This window comes from Vulpes vulpes, chromosome 2 (assembly GCF_048418805.1).
Source record: "Vulpes vulpes isolate BD-2025 chromosome 2, VulVul3, whole genome shotgun sequence".
Classification (NCBI taxonomy): domain Eukaryota; kingdom Metazoa; phylum Chordata; class Mammalia; order Carnivora; family Canidae; genus Vulpes; species Vulpes vulpes.
The window spans coordinates 120,669,477-120,685,774 of NC_132781.1; the positions used below are offsets into that span (position 1 = coordinate 120,669,477).

General features: G+C 53.8%; 2 protein-coding genes across 15 annotated transcripts; one reads left to right on the top strand and one right to left on the bottom strand.

The window, feature by feature from the left end:
• Window positions 1-32: 32 nt before the first annotated feature.
• RELL2 (RELT like 2) lies at window positions 33-15,316 on the top strand. Of its 8 annotated transcripts, XR_012000002.1 has the most exons (12): window positions 33-705; window positions 889-1,024; window positions 1,123-1,369; window positions 1,766-1,831; window positions 1,932-1,998; window positions 2,435-2,620; window positions 2,880-3,255; window positions 3,382-3,415; window positions 4,425-4,497; window positions 13,133-13,311; window positions 13,659-13,747; window positions 14,336-15,316. XR_012000002.1 is itself a non-coding variant. In XM_026018099.2 (9 exons), exons 3-8 carry the CDS (start codon window positions 1,186-1,188, stop codon window positions 3,412-3,414), a joined length of 912 nt encoding a protein of 303 aa, XP_025873884.1. In that variant the 5' UTR covers window positions 33-705; window positions 889-1,024; window positions 1,123-1,185; the 3' UTR covers window position 3,415; window positions 3,651-4,056. The 8 variants fall into 8 exon arrangements, 5 of the variants coding, with proteins under 5 accessions (XP_025873884.1, XP_072605929.1, XP_025873869.1 ...); XR_012000000.1 differs by having other exon boundaries at window positions 889-1,369; XR_012000001.1 differs by lacking the exons at window positions 13,133-13,311; window positions 13,659-13,747; window positions 14,336-15,316 and adding an exon at window positions 4,623-4,994 and having other exon boundaries at window positions 889-1,369.
• On the bottom strand, window positions 2,283-14,347 carry FCHSD1 (FCH and double SH3 domains 1). Of its 7 annotated transcripts, none has more exons than XR_011999999.1 (21): window positions 13,972-14,065; window positions 13,642-13,739; window positions 13,016-13,061; window positions 12,527-12,594; window positions 12,045-12,180; window positions 11,822-11,958; window positions 11,663-11,726; window positions 10,537-10,665; window positions 9,936-10,058; window positions 9,665-9,760; window positions 9,141-9,266; window positions 8,643-8,747; window positions 8,339-8,500; window positions 7,339-7,467; window positions 7,177-7,260; window positions 6,885-7,002; window positions 6,546-6,766; window positions 5,594-5,681; window positions 5,477-5,510; window positions 4,683-4,738; window positions 2,283-4,559 (listed from the first exon to the last, which is right to left on the bottom strand). XR_011999999.1 is itself a non-coding variant. In XM_026018042.2 (20 exons), exons 1-20 carry the CDS (start codon window positions 13,990-13,992, stop codon window positions 4,494-4,496), a joined length of 2,094 nt encoding a protein of 697 aa, XP_025873827.2. In that variant the 5' UTR covers window positions 13,993-14,347; the 3' UTR covers window positions 2,283-4,493. The 7 variants fall into 7 exon arrangements, 3 of the variants coding, with proteins under 3 accessions (XP_025873827.2, XP_025873832.2, XP_072605928.1); XR_011999998.1 differs by having other exon boundaries at window positions 5,448-5,510; XR_011999997.1 differs by having other exon boundaries at window positions 12,045-12,201.
• Window positions 15,317-16,298: the final 982 nt, after the last annotated feature.

A 16,298-nucleotide genomic window follows, 5' to 3' on the forward strand; every position in this document is an offset into this window, starting at 1 on the left:
GAGCCGTCTCGTCCATCCACCTGCCCCAAACGGGGCAGGTCTAGGAGACCCGGAGACCCGGCCACGCCGTCCCTCTCGGGTGCAGAAAGCCAACTTCCCCTGCCCGCGGGGAAGATTCCCGGCTACCCACCCGACCGAGGCATCTGAGGACAGGAGCCGCGCCAAACATGCGGGATAGACCAGTGGAGCGCGCTTTCTTCTGACTGCCTGTCCTCCCCACCCGGACCCAGACTCGGCGCCGCACACTCCCCCGGGGGGGCGGAAGGGGGGCGGCGGGGGACGGCGCAGTCACGCGCGCACCACACTTGCGCTCACAAGCGCGCAAGCCTCTCGCTCTCCGCCTCGCACACCTGCGCTCCGCCCCCTGGTCCCGGGTTGGCGGCTGGCGACTGGCGGAGGCATTTGGGAACCCAGGGCAGCTGCGGCGGCGCCCCCCACCCCCATCTCCATCCCCTTCCCACAGCCGGAGTTGTCCCGAGCCAGCCGCCGCTCGCAACCAGCCCGCATCCCTCTTCATCCTTCCCTCCCCCCGCCTGCCGCGGCACCGGTATCTGCAGCCGGAGCCCGGAGCCGGTGAGGTGGCGAAGGGGGGAGGGGGAGGAAGCAAGGGATGAGCGCCGGGAGGGCGTCGGGGGCCCTGAGCCGGACTAGGACGTCCCTGGAGCCGGAACCCGAGCCGGAGCCGGAGCCAGAACCAAACCACCGGTACCGAGTGGGCCAGGTGGTGAGGATGGGAGGAAGGGAATAGGGTGGCGTCGTGCGGGAATACAGGCAGGGGAGGGGGCTGCCGAGGCCTGGCTCAGGCCCGCGCGGAGGAGGTGCGGACGCTGACTCAGGCGCGATTCTTGCACCGGCCGCCTGAGAATTCCGTCCCGTCTCGCTCTGCAGTGTCCTTGGGAGGGACGGAAGCGCAGGACAAGCTGGAAAGGGGAACGCTCTGGGCGTCGGGGAAGCAGGATCAGGGTCGTGGAAGCGGGCTTGCGCAGCCGCCGTCTGGCACCCCTGCCCCGGACCAGCACCCCTGGCACGGACAGCTCCTTGGTTGGGTAGGGGGAGTGGGGCCGGACCTCAGAGGCTCGTCGGTTTCGGGTCCTGAGGACCGAATTCCTATCCCTCCCCCAGTCCCTAGCTGCAGCCCCCTAACCCCAGGAGGCGCCCTGGCCCGCGCTCGTCCCCCAGGGCCTCATGTCGGAACCACAGCCTGACCTGGAGCCGCCCCAACATGGGCTATACATGCTCTTCCTGCTTGTGCTGGTCTTCTTCCTCATGGGCCTCGTAGGCTTCATGATCTGCCACGTGCTCAAGAAGAAGGGCTACCGCTGCCGCACGTCGAGGGGCTCGGAGCCTGATGATGCCCAGCTCCAGCCCCGTGAGTGAGGAGCCTAGAATCTGGCTCAGTCACCTTTCTCCCATACCCTTCACCCCACACCTTTTTTTTGCCTTCCTAGCCAACAGACCCAGGCCAAATCCCAACCAAGCCTTCAAGAGGTTTAATGGTCCTTTCTTGAGTCAGCAAGTGGGATGACACCACCCTGTAAACAATGATAGAAAAGGCAGCATGGGTGGGAAGTGTCCACTGTTGGTAGTCTTGGGCTCCCACTGACTTTCCCATCTCTTCTGTCCTGGCCCCTGAAATGCTAACATCCAGCATGATGACAAATAGACAAAGGGACATGTCTTGAGCAGTAAGCCACAGAAGCCACCAGGTAATAGCCATCCAAAGCTGACTCATTTCCTGCTTCCCTGTCAACCTCTCATCCTTCAGCTGAGGACGATGACATGAATGAAGACACAGTAGAGAGGATTGTTCGCTGCATCATCCAAAATGAAGGTGGGTGTAGGCTGGCCCTTTACTCTCTCCAACCCCCACTCAACTTTCTCTTGCCCTGACCTCCACCTCCACTGACTCCCTCTTTTCCTTCTCCCCTCAGCCAATGCTGAGGCCTTGAAGGAGATGCTGGGGGACAGTGAAGGAGAAGGGACAGTGCAGCTGTCCAGGTGAGCTGGAAATAAGGGCCAGCATGACTTAGCTTGCCTTGGAGAGTACCCTCTCCTCCAGCACAATCCTTCCCCAATCTCCTCGCATGTCTGGGGCTGGGGGGAAGGCAAAGCTGGCTAACCTATATAGGAAAACAGAAGTTTTGTACAAATCTGAGTCCTTTAAGCCAAACTTCTCATCTGGATATCATCAAGCCTAACATTTATCCCTTGTGCCATTTCTTTGGGTTAAACATTGCCGTCTTTTTTAGCAAACAGCCCTGGGAAGAAAAACACATGACCACTAAAACCTTAATATCATGTTTATTCGATAAATACAAGAGTGCCAGGGCCTGAGGAAAGTGAGGCATCTAGGGGTTTAAGAAGTTGAAAGAACAACAGCAAATGGAAAGGAAACGGTAACGTCACTCCTGCCCCCTTCTTCCCTATTGTCCAGCGTGGATGCTACCTCCAGCCTGCAAGATGGAGCCCCTTCCCATCATCACACAGTGCATCTGGGCTCTGCAGCCCCTTGCATCCACTGCAGCCGCAACAAGAGGCCCCCACTTGTCCGTCAGGGACGCTCCAAGGAAGGAAAGAGCCGCCCTCGGCCTGGAGAGACTACCGTGTTCTCTGTAGGCAGGTGGGGATAGAAAGCCCCAGAGAAAGGGAGTTTGAGGTGGGATCCCCACTTATCAGGCCCCTGACTCCAAAGGTGGGCCCCAGCTCTGTTCTATGAGCTACAGCAGAAGTCAGGCTGTATAATGTGCTCCACAATCTGGGGAGGTTTCCCCCACCGTAGACCAGAGGGAAGTGGCCAGGAAACCCAGGATGTCTCTGGTTGAAGGGAAGCCTACCAGTCTCTGAGTTGTCCTAAGCCCCAATGTTCCCTCCCTTCTCAGGTTCCGGGTGACACACATTGAGAAGCGCTATGGGCTACATGAGCATCGTGATGGCTCTCCCACGGACAGGAGCTGGGGGTCTGGTGGAGGGCAGGACACAGGGGGTAGTCAGGGGTCTGGGGGAGGGCAGCCCAGGGCAGGGATATCTGCCATTGAGAGTGGGCCCCCTGAGAGGCCACAGCCCCCAGCCCTCGCCAGTCCCCCAGTGCAGAACGGAGGACTCAGAGATGGCAGCCTAGTCCCTTGTGCACTTGAGGGGAACCCTAGAGCCTCTCCAGAGCCACTGCGAGGGGCAGGAGGGAAGGGCCCAAGCCCAAGACTGGCCAGTCAAGAGGCAATTGGACAGCCAAGCAAACTGGACACCTCAGATCACCAGGTATGAAGACATGGGCAGGGCTCTGGTGAGCTCAGCTCTCACTGCCTCCTACCCTGGGTGTGGGAGAGGTATCACGGCTATGACCCACATCCTGTTCTCCCATTGTTGACCACTTCTCTCTCACAGGTGTCCCCACCACGGGGAGCAGGGGGTGTGTGAGGTGAGTCTGCCCCGGCCCCAAGTTGGATAATGTCATCCTCCCATCCCCTACTTAGACTCCCTAAGCCCATTAGCTTGCTGTACTCTGAGGGTTGGCCTTTGCTACAAATTCTTTGGTCTAGTGGTGGGGAGTGGGCATGTGTTCCAGGAGATAGGGAAGGTCCTGCAGCCCTTGGGGAAAAGCTGAGACACATCCTGAATAGAAAGCAAAACTGTTACCCTTCCTCTCCTCCAAGCTTCCTTCTTCCTTGTGCTGATGGACTACCAGCTGGCAGGGCCAGGGGGTGGGTGGGCAGGAAGGCCCTCCTCTCCACTGGACTGCACTGCTCCCCAGCTGAGGAACCAGCTCTACTTCCACCTGGAGTTGCATGGTCTCAGGCTGGGGGACCTCGGGAGAAGTCTTCCCCATTCCCACCCCTCAGTCTCTTTCAATTCACCTGCCTGCCAACAGGCCGCCTGACCCCTTCCCCATCACCTCACTCCATTTGCTAGAGCGTGGAAGCTGGGAACAGGACCCTGCCCTCGGTGGGCCCTTAAAGCAATAGCACCTTAGGCCCCCTGCCCTCTTGGCACAAGAGGCCCAGGCCCAGGCTTGGGCTTAGTGCCCTTTATTCACTGTCAATAAATCCACTCAGACCATTACAGCTGTTTTGCATACTGGCTCCAGCTCCTTTTGACAGGCCCGCCCCTATCCCAGCTCCCAACCTAAGTGGCATGGGTCACAGACACAGTGGGGTGGGTCAAAGAGCCAGGGTGGAGACACGGATGGGCTGGAGCCACTCAAGACTTTGGAAGACGGGTTCCAGCCCCAGATATTTCAGGATATTTCACCACCTTAAAGGTGGGCTAGTGGCAGAAGAGAGAGGGGTTGTTCCAACCCTAGAGAGAGAAGTATGATGGGGGGGAAAGGAGTGAGTTCCAGCCCCAGAAATGGGGAGAGGGAAAGTTTCTACCCAGGGAGGTGAGAGTGGAAATGGGGGAAACTCCAGCTTTTGGCTTTGTCACTCCAGATCATTGAGAGGGTGGTCTCTGACATCATGGGACAGCAGCATCACTGGGGGATGGCAGTCCCCCTGGCTTCAGGTGAGAGAATCTGGGTGGCCAGGATCCGGAGCTTTAACTGGTGGGGGAGGCGGTGGGCGCATCTGTAGGGAACACAGTCAGTGCTCCAGAACCCTCCTTGGAGCTATCCCTGTCCATTCTCTCAGCCCTGCAGACAAAGCAGGACAAGCAGAATGACATAGTCTCCTCCAAGGGGGGACCCTTACCGGCCTGAGTCGAGGTGCCATCATGTCCAGGGGCGCAGGGCAGCCCAGGTCTTGGTCTGCAAACAAGAACCACAAGTCATTCTTCAGGCTTTGTTTTGTTCATTGCTGCATCTCCAGCACTTAGGAGAGTGGAACTCTGTAAATATTTGATGAATTAACAAATAGTCACTAATCTCAGAGCCATAAAATCCATCAATCCATCCACCCTCTACACTTATTTGGCACCTGCTGAGAGGGGGAGATGAGATTCACAGCACCCCCATTCCCTATGGCTGTCAGGAACCCAATAGTGAAAAGCCAACAAACAGTGAATGACTGAGTGCTAAATCATTCAAAGTGAACTATAGGTACTGGAGAAGGGGGTGCAGAAGATGTTCAGAGGGACCTCGGGAATCAGGGAGGCTCCATGAAGAAAGTGAAAGTACCAGAAGGTTTTAGAAAAAGTGGACATTCCAAGAAGGAAAATGACACAAACCAAGGTGTTTGCAGTATTCAAGAACATTAAAGGCAGAAGATACACAGTGGGAAAATAATGGGAAACGCTGGCTAATTTGTAAACTAATCATGAGAAAATGGCTACTACAGGCATGGTACTACTATGTGCCAGGCACAGTGCTAGGCCCATCTTTCTAACACATAACAACTCAGGTGAGGTAGGGACCTTTCACCTTACTCTGTAAAGGCCCAGGCAGGTTAAACATCCCACCCCAACCCACACATTGGGAAGTCTCAACAATGCAGGCAAAGTCTCAACAATGCACTTGCCTCCCCTCCAAAGCCCAAGCTCTTCTCACCATCATGCTTCTGTGAGCCTGATGGAGGAGGTTCCTGAGGGCAGGAAGAGGAGCCGAGTGTAACCTTTCTTCTCCCCATCTCTTCCCCTCCCAGGGCCCCCAGTACCCTTTACTCACCCACAGGCAGCACAGATGCAAGGGCTCCATCCAAGGCAGAGGTGGGCACAGGAGGTGAGAAGCTAGGAGGAGAAGGGGATGGCAGCATCTGGGAACAAGGGGCACATGGGAGTTATTCCTGGTATATGGGAAGGTTTCACCAGCTTTTCCTCTCCTCTCCTCTTCAATTCCTGTCCTATTACTCCTTGACTGGGAGGGCAGCCAGATGCTTATATCCAGGTGGGGGCTTTAGCTGATACACATTTCAATAGCCAATATGTACTGACGCTATGTCCCAGACATTGCTAGCACTTCACATACTCTAATTCATTCATTCCTCACCACTATCCCATGAGGTAGGGATTTTTATGATTTCTTACCTCGATGAGACTCAGGCTAAGCTATCTGTCCAAAGGCATGGAGCCTGTTAGTGGTAGAGTCCCGACTAGAACCTAGCTTTCCAAAAAAAAAAAAAAAAAAAAAGAACCTAGCTCTCCTGACTCCCTCTTCTAGGCTCTTCCTGCTATATCAGTAGGTACCAATAGGACCTCCTGGGGGTTACTGTGCTAAGGACTTTACCCTCATAACTAAATCATGATAATTGGGCTGCTAAAGTAGGTATTACTACCCCTGGTTTACATGTGAAGAAATAAGCTTAGAGGTTATATCACTGCTAAAGGTAATGCAATGGGAATCTGAACTCAGATTTATTTAGCACTAAAGTAGGATCACCAAACTCATGAAGACTGCCTGGGTTTCTTCTTTGCTGCCCAGCCAAAGGAGATTGGGAGGTCCAAGACAATATAGGAGGTAAACCGGGAGAAGGGAGGGGGCATTGAGAGGAATATGGGGCCTCCCTGGAGTGGAAGGCTCAATCCAGAGGTGCCTGGGGACCCAGGGAGAAGGAAGCCTCACCTGCTCTGGGTCTGAGAGTTCAGGGGGTCCTGGGGACCCAGGGAGAAAGAAGCCTCACCTGCTCTGGGTCTGAGAGTTCAGGGGGTCCTGGGGAGCCAAGCAATTCCTCCACTAGCAGGGAGGGGAAAACCCCAACATAGCCCCCAAATTCTCCCCTCCAGAAGCCATCATCCACTCCATCCTGGGCCCGGGGCAGCAGGCGGATAAGCGCCCCCTCAGGGAAGCTCAGCTCCTCTGCACTCTGTCCTGTGTAGCTGTATAGGGCACGGGCCAGGAAAGCTGCAGAAAGCCGGAAAGAGATGGTGAGGGGTGTTGATGGGCAGTAGTGCCCCAGGACCATGACATCTCAGGGCCACAATCACTCAAGGTCCCCTGACCCAGAATTTCCCATTCTCACCTGTGGGCTCTGCCCCTGAGGGATTATCGCTGTCGTGGCCACTCTCAGGGAAGGAGAGGTCCGGGAAGTTGAGATACCGCTCAGGGACAAAGCCTACCTCGCCGTGCTGGTTTCGAGCCTATTCACCCAGCAATGTGAACAGATAACAGATTTGCCTCAGCAGTCCATGGCCTTAGCGCTCCTCCACGGTTCTAGCTTTGGCTGGCTGGGTCCTTGATAGCCACAGAGAAGTCCTTCCCCCTGACCCTCCCCCCACCCACCACCAAGATCAGAATCAAAGGTCCATACCCACCTTGACCCATTCATCAGCATCTCCTTCTTCTATGACCTCCAGCCACTCGCCCTCTGTGATAGTCAGCTCATCCTCATGCCCTGCCTGGCCCCCACAAGGAAGAATTCAGGACATGGCTGTCTCCTCCCCACTGAGATCCCCACCCCCATGCCCACCAGATACCTGATAGCTGAACACCACATGTGCAGGGCAGGGGAGGGGCCTAGTGGCCAAGGCTGTAGGGGCAGGCTCCTCAAAGAGCTCCCCTGTCTCCTCACATTCCTCAAAGTCAGAGAGCTCAGCATCCTCAGCCTGGAGGAAGCAAAGAACAGATAACAGTGTGGAGCTCACTGTTACTTACCAATTTTATCTCCCACTCCTCCATTCTACCCTTAAAGAACACTGGTAGATCACTCCCCAAGGTGATACCACCCATCTGTCCACCATGCACCACAAGCAAAATCACAGAGCAGAGTAATACCAACAATTACAGAACTGAGTGCTTACTATGTGCCAGGTGCAACATCAAATATCTTATGTATATCACCTTATTTAAACTTCACAATAACCCAGTGATATTTTGCATAACTATATCATCTATCACCTTGTTTTACCTACTTTCAAATTTTTTTTAAAAGACTTTACTTATTTGAGAGCGAGAGCACACACAGGCATATACGGGCATGCACCGGCGGGGGGGGGGGGGGGGCAGGGCAGAGGGAGAAGGAGAGAGACAAGCAGAGTCCACACTGACCGTGGAGACTGATGTTGAGGCTCGATCTCATTACCTGAGATCATGGATCTAAGCTAAAACTGAGAGTCAGATACTTACTGATTGAGCCATCCAGCACCCCCACCTCGTTTTACTGAGGAAACTGAGGCTCAGAAAGTCATTTTCCAAGATCACACAGCCAGTAAACGCAGTGGCTGGTACTTGAACCACTTAGAATCCATACTTAGAACCTTAGTTCATAAGGGCCATTCTATATTCATGATAAAAGTTCGTTCAGAACCCTATCTGCTGCAAAATATGCAAAAAATTACACTTATTTCATTCCAGCCTCAAGACAACATCTTTGACATAGGAATGTTGTGATTCCCATTTTATAAGGTCTGCTCTCCTCTGGGAGTTCTACCCTTTACCCTCCTGTGTGTAGAGGGGTAGGGAGCAAAGGGCACTCACCGTGGGAGAGAGGTCCCTCTGGGAGAGGCGGGCCTCACTAAGACGTCGCTCCTGCTCCACCTCATCCTGAGCCTGAGTCATGGCTGGCTTCAGCCAGCGCTGTACATCTAGGCCAGCTCCTTGTAGCAGAGCCAGCCGGGCAGCCCCCTTCACCTGGCTCACCTGGCATGCGGAAGAGAAATCAATCAAGGCTACAGATGGGCCTGCCTTTGGGCGGTGAGTGGAGCTACCCCAAACATGTCCACCTTCTACCTCCAGCCTCCCTGCTCCCCACCAAGCAGATAGAATAGAGGCTATGCCTCACCTGTGCCCGCCGGATGCTTTCCTTCACTTCCTGTAGCCGCTGTTCTATACCTGGGGCCTCCCGCTCTGGAGCCTGCTGTCGCCTCTGCTCCAGCCGTTGCAGCACCTGGTTGGAAAGGCAGAGAACAAGGGTGGGTAGAAATACTCTGCGGGACAACTTACTATGGATCTGGCACTTTGCTACTTGCTTCACATGTCATTTAATTTTCCTCATGAGGTGGATAGTATTATTAGCCCCACTTTAGTGATAAGGAAACTGAAGTCCAGAGAAGTTAAGTCACTCCCTTATGGTTACACAATGAGGAAACAACAGAGCAGGATTTGAACCCAGATGAGTCTAGCTCCAAAAGCTGTGCTTTTAACTACTCTGCCACACTACTGGCTTACAATACCTTTCTTTCCCTCCTGTCTGCAGCCCTATGACATCCGCCACTGATTCCAGGGTCCCCATCTCTCAGCTCTTCCTGCCCACCCGCAACACCTGCACCCCCCACCTCACCCGATGTCCATGGTTCTGGATCTTATAGTCTCGGGCAGCTCGGCTTGTCCAGCGCTGAACCTCTTTCTCCAGGCTAGTGTCCCCAGCCATGCTTCCTGCTTCCCCCTCCAACTCCAGGGCACACACCTGAATGAACAATATACACAGATGCTGAAAGGAGGACCTGATGTTGCTCCTTCTCTACAGTCCCCTCCTGTTTTGTCCTCTCTGTCCTAACCTCCAGGGACAGGGACAAAGAAGTGAGGGCACAGGTGTATATTCCTGTGGACACAGAGACACAGAGAGTCCCAAAAATGGGATATGAGTTGAGGGACAGAGGTAGGAGGAAGAGGATACTGCAGTGAGGGGCCAGAAAGGTGGAATAAAATTTGTTTGTGTACTAGTGGGAGAGAGGTGAACTAGAGTTCTGAAACCCCTTCTCCATAGTTAAAACAGTCACTAAGTTATTGCCAGGACAAGGACGATGAGGGAGGAGGCCTAAACCTTTACATCTGGTTTGGTTCTAATGAACAGAGAAGTCTCACCTGATCAGTCCCTGCAGGCTGAAACTCCTGAGGTGGTGTGGGGGAAAATACTCCAGGCTCCTGAAGAAAGAGCTTCAGATCCTGCTCCCAGCTTACCTGGGGGATAGCAAAGGTCAAAGTAGCCACTCACTGGTTACCACTCCAAGCCTATCACCAGCCCATCTTGGAAGGAGAACAGGTGAGAAGAAAAGGCACAGATACACAGTGGATGGTCTTTACTGAAAGAGCAGGGTACAGTCTCTGGGGAGCTCTTACAGGGCACAGCACTCACCTGGGAGGTTGCCTGTCCTCCTCGGCGGGCATGCTCCAGAGCCATCTCTGCAGCTTCCAGCTCAGTGCGGCTTAGCAAGGTCAAGGGGTCTCTCAAGTGTTCCAACAGCTCACTGACCAGGGCCTGGAGAGAATCCCAAGATAATGACACCACCCTTCCTCCAGTATCTACTGCAAAATAGGCTTTCTGCCCAGGGTTAGATGGGTGATGGGCATGAGGAACTGGAAAGAGGGAAGGAATGAGACATTTTACTCCTTCTAATAATAGGCCTTCACGTATGCAGAGACCTTGACAGTTTAAAAAGCATTTTCACTTCCATTCTCTCCTCCTGAGCCCCATTAGTCTTATAAAGTAGGCAGAGTAGAAGTTGTTTCTAATGAGGCAAGTAGGTGGTTCAGAGGGGCTAAGTGTCCTGCACAGTCATGCAGCCAGCTAGAAGCAGAACCCAAACCAGAACCCAAGAATGTAACTTCTCCCCACTCAAAGCAGGCTACATCCCTAGCACCACCCAGCGTGACAGTGGTAGGAAGCAAGGAGAGAGGCCCTCCCACAAGCCCCCACCCCTCCACTGAGAGGCCAGGGCATCTGGGCTGGGACTGGCCTTGAGCAAGGCTGGCAATTCCTCCTGGTAGTAGTGGTCAAGGTGAGCATTGGTGGCCACCAAGTTGAGCAGGTACTCATTGCGGGCTGCTCGCAGCTGCCGGGAGTACTGGGCTGACTGAGCAGAAAGCTAGGAGGAGAAAACAGGTGTCAGCAGAAAGCCCTGGTCCTTCCAAGACCGATCCAGATCCAGAATGGATTCTCACGTTATCAAGTGCTTACTATGCGCCTGGCCCCATATTAAAATTTTTGCACACTCAGCAACTCCTGCTCAAGATGTTCCAGTGGCATCTGCATCCATTTAAAATAAACTCCCCGGGCAGCCCAGGTGGCTCAGCGGTATAGCACTGCCTTCAGCCCAGGGTGTGATCCTGGAGACCCAGGATCGAGTCCTGCATCGGACTCCCTGTGTGGAGCCTGCTTCTCCCTCTGCCTGTGTGTCTGCCTCTCTCTCTCTCTCTCTCTCTCTCTCTACGTCTCTCATGAATAAATAAATAAAATCTTTAAAAAAAAAAATAAAATCCCCACTGCTCCTTACCATGGTTTACCAGGTGCACCAAGAGCTAGCCCCTGCAATCTCTGACCTCCTTCACAGTGCTCGTCCCTTTGCTCACAGTGCTCCAGCCACACTGGCTGTCTTTCAGTTCTTTAAGCCCACAAAGCTATTTCTACCTCAGAGCCTCTGCACTCACCATTTTCTCTCCCTGGAATGTTCTTCCCCTAGATCTTTGCATAACTGGCTCCTTTCTGACATTCAGGCCACGTGTTCAGACAGGCTTTCTCTCTAAATTACACCCTGTTATCCTTTACCATAGCACCTTGTTTCATTTTCACTTAATCTGATTGTTTCTTAACTTACTATCTGCCCCTCACCAGACTCTGAAGGCAGGAACTCCACAGACTGCTCAACAAATGCACAGTAAAGGGATAAAAAAGAAACACGTATTTCCATGTTACAGATGAAGAAAACGAGACTCAGAGAGCTCAAGTTACCAGGGTCACGCACGGAGGATGTAGGGAAGCCTGGATTTGTCTCAGTCTCTCAGATTTATGCCTCTGGGTTCCAACCACTAGACTACCCTGCCCACCTCTTTCCCACCTCCACTCATGTCCACATCCCCCCAAACCTTGGTGCTGAGTTTCTGGAGACTGGTCCGAGTGTGGAAGAGCCCATGGTCACTTCGGTTCAGTCTATGCAGGCAAGGGAGAAGAGTCAAGGCCAGGCCCGGCTATGGTTGCCTTGGCTCCCTTCCCCTAGCCAGGCTTCCCAAATCTCCATGACCCACCTAGCCTGGACATCAGCTGCCTTCTCCTGTGCCAAGGCCCACACACGTTCCCGTTGCCCATACAGCTTCCGACTCCGGCTCAGCTCCCGGACAGACTGCAGCACCTCAGCTTGCGCCTTCTGGAGGCTCTCTGCTCCCTAGGGGCATGAACACACAAAGTCCTGACCCAGACCACCTCCAACCCCAAGTCAGCCCTTCCTTCATCCCATCTGCTGAGCCATACCTTCCTAAGCACTTGCTCCTTGGCACTCCGCCCTGTGCCCCCTGCCAGGTCACGGTATCGGTCAGACGCCTGGAGCCGGGCTTGGCCACCAGCCACGGTGGCATCCAGCAGGCAGCGCCAGGCACCAAACACCATCCTGCCTCTCTCCAGAGAAGGTCTGTGTTGAGGAGGAGAGCACTCCAGAGCTTCATGAGACACCCCTCCCCAAACCCAACACCATAGGAGACAGAGTGCTTTCCCATCCCCCTTGTCTGGGAGCCTATCAATCGATCAACACATTAGCTCAGCCACAAGGATCACTCATGTCCTCCGCCTGCACCCACAGTGTCCTTGCTGGGTCAGCTCCTCTCTGGCTGCTGTGTCAGCTCTACCTGCAGCTCACATATCCTCTCTCCTCACTGGCCCTTCATTCCCATAGGTTCCTGGTGTTAAGCTCTTCATCCCTTCTAGGCCCCCTGAACTCCTCCTTCCAGGGGACCCACCTGCTGTCCATCTCCCCACTCCGATGCCCTTCCTTCTTCAGGAACGGCCCAGCCAGTTTCTGGAGTGCCTGGTGGGAAAGTCATCAGAGACCCAGTTACCATTCAAAGACTCTCACCAACTGGGAGAATATGGAATCAGAGTATAGTAATGCCATTTCAGAGTATAGTAATGCCATTCACCAGCTGCATATTATGTGCCATTCACTTTGCCAAGTGATTTATGTGCATTAACTCATTCCATCCTTACAGCAACCCTACCTGAAGTTACGATTATTACTTCCATTGTACAGAGAAAGAAATTGAGGCCAAGAAGGCTAAGTACCTTGTCCAAGTCACACAGCCAACAAGTAGCACAAGAGAGATCTGACACCAGTCTGCCTAACTCTAGGCCTTCCCTCTTGACCAGAAGAGAGATATGAGCAGAGAAACAATGCTGTTTGTGAAGGAGACTACACCAAAAGGGAAAGTCCAGAAAAAGGAGTCACATACCTGTCCATATTCCCGTTCAATGGCTGCCCTCTGCTTGCTGTAGGACCTATGGAGATGAGAGGGGCACCATGGTGTCAATGTTTGCTCCTGCTTTCCCACACTCAATCCTCTCCTTAGCCTGGGCAGAAGGAAGAGGGGAGCCAGACCTAAAGTGTAAGTACACCGCGAGGGAATGAGACTTGAAGAGAGTCCTTGAGATCACCTCAGGCAGCTGCAACCCAGAACAACCTCACCTCATTGCTCAGAGCCTCAGCAGGATCCTCCCCACCCCTGGAGAGCCATCGCTGAGTTTGGAGGTGAGGACTGAGGGGGGCCTGGATACATTCCAGCCTTCCAACAGATCTGGAAGACGGAGAAGAGATTCTGCCCCAAGCCTGACTGCAATAGAGGAAGTGGTGTGGAGTCAGTGGGTGGAGAAAGGTTCCCTGTGTGTTGGGTTAGGAAGTCCTAGCTGGTAAATGGAGAGGCAGGCCGACAGTGAAGGCCAGGAATGGGGAGGCTGGAGAACTCTTCACCCTCCTCTTTCCCCCACCCCGGTCGGATTCCGACCGACGTCTGTTTGTGGAGAGGCGGGACGCGCAACAGCGAAGGTAGGGGTATGTGATGTTGGGGGTACGTGGAGGTACCTGATGTCTTCCAACAGATCCGCCTCCCTCTGCTGCCGGGTCTGAAGGATGCTCAGCTGCTCCAGGAAGCGAAGCTTCACCACCTGGGCTGGCTTCACCTGTAGAGGTAAGAAAAGGTCGAAGACCTCCGGCACCGGTACAGAAAAACACTCCGCGCAGGGAGCGGTGAGGGGGCGGGACCGGGGAGGGACTGGGGTGTTTCCTGGGTTCCTTCAGGGGTAGGCCCTGAACCCTCACAACTCCTCGTCCCCCACTGCGGGTCCGGTGCCCCCCTCAATTCCCACCATTCCCCCAGACCACCAGGAGTCCCCATTCCCAGGCCAAGCTCACTTTTCGGGGCGGCGGCTGCATCTCCGCGCCGGCCAAGGGAAGCGACTCAACTCCGGAACTCGAGGAAGCCCCGCCCACGCCAAAGCCCCGCCCCGGACCTGGCCCAGCTCCGCCCCCGTCCCGCCCACGCCTGGTCCGGCTAAGCGCAAGGCAGCGAAGCGCGGAGGTGCCGCGGGGAAGCCAAATAAACCCGGGCTCGTGCTGCTAGTACTCCGGGAAGGGTCGGGACCGGCGAGTGGACGCCGCGTCCGCTGCGCGCTAGGGGAACCTTAAGTTTCGGAGTCGAGACGCCTGGGTTCTATTTCTAGTAGAGCCACTGACTCAGCCCGTAATTATACTTCTAATCACTCATTTGCATATGCAGATCTCCAGTCCCGGCGCGAAGAGTGACGAGAAAGCGCGAAGCTTGGCGGGGAGGAACTTAATCTGTGGCCAACTTGTCACTGGATGCCTCAGCGCGGATGCTTCTGACAAGGGAAACAGGGTTGGTCACAGGCCTTTCCCAAATCCCCACAGAACTGGAAAAGCTCGCGTGAGTGGTGGTGAGAAAATTGCCTGGAGCCAGGAGGAAGCCAGTCCCAGAGGGAGACACGTATGTCAGGGGCCAGTAGAAACTAAATGAGTCTACTGAGCGGACGTAAGCGGGGAGATGGGTTTAGGGCTTTGTGGCCCAGAAAACCCTCCTCACCGTTAGGGCCTGCCTTTCAGGCTCTGCACCCCAGGTTCTGCCAGCCCTGTCGCTGTTCCTGAGGATCTCCACACCCTTTCCTCATTCCCCTCAATCTGACCTTGGCCCACGCCCTTGACTCGGAAAAGGCAGTTATCTACGGCCCCAAACTCCAGATTCACATTTCCAACAGCCCATTGACCGCCCCCCACCCCCACTGTGGATCTAATAGGTACCTGAGGTACCTGAAACTTAAAACCGATCCTACCTGCATTATCTTCCCCCAGACAGTATACTCAATGGTACCTGTCTCCATCCAGTTAGGAAAGTCTGAAACCCAGAGTCACTATGCCCTTTCTCCTCCTCTCCCATGTTCCCTCCATCAGCAAGTCATGTAGGTTCTATTGCTAAAAGATCTCTTATTAATCACCATCTTTCTATTTCCAAAACTACCGGGACGCCTGGATGAGTGTTGAGTGTCTGCCTTTGGCCCAGAGCATGATCCTGGAGTCCCGGGATGGAGTCCCACATCGGGCTCCCTGCGTGGAACCTGCTTCTCCCTCTGCCTGTGTCTCTCCTCTCTCTCTCTCTCTCTCTCTCTCTCTCTCTCTCTCTCTCTCTCTCGTCTCTCATGAATAAATAAATAAAATGTTTAAGAGAAAAAATTTCCAAAACCACCAACCTAGTCCAAGCCTCAGTATGTCACCTAATATCTGGTTTCTCACTCTCCCCCCTCACCCCACCCCCAACATAACCCTCTCACAAAACAGCCAGAGTGATTAATGTTTTTGTTTTTGTTTTTTTAAGGAAATAAGGGGTGCTTGGGTGGCTCAGTCAGTTAAGTGTCTGCCTTCGGCTCGGGTCATGATCTCAGGGTCCTGAGGTGGACCCTGTGTCAGCGCCCTGCTCAATGGGGAGTCTGCTTCTTCCTCTCCCCACCTCATGCTCGCTCTCTCACTATCTCTCTCTCTCAAATAAAATCTTTAAAAAAAAAAAAAAAGGAAATAAAATCTCACCACTCTCTTTCTTAAAACTTCTTAGTTGCTTCAGAATAAAATCCAAACACCCTAGCATGACCTATAAGGCTGTGCATCATTGGGTCCCTGCCAGTCTTTCCCCCTTCAGCCCATACTCCTCTCTGGCTCCCCGCTCACTGTGCTTCAGCCACTCTAGCCTCCCTGCTGTTACCCAAACTGGCCAAGCCTCTCCCCATTGCAGACCCTTCACGCCTGCATGCCTGCTGCTTTCTCCCTCTCCCAACACTCTACATGTCTGGCTTCTTTAACTCTTCACAGGGTCTTTCTTCATCCTCCCAGAATAAAGCCCACCTCCACAAGCACATCACATTGGTTTGATTTCTTCACAGCACTGAATTAATTTGTGTGTTTTCTTTTTTTTTAAGATTTTATTTATTTATTCATGAGAGAGAGAAAGATAGAAAGGCAGAGACACAAGCAGAGGGAGAAGCAGGCTCCACGCAGGGAGCCCGACGCGGGACTCAATCCCAGGTCTCCAGGATCAGGCCCTGGGCCGAAGGCGGCGCTAAACCACTGAGCCACCTAGGCTGCCCAGTTTGTGTGTTTTCTGATTTCTATTCCTCCTCTACAGTGGAAGGTCCATAAAAGCAGGACCTATCTATTTTTTTTAAAGATTTTATTAG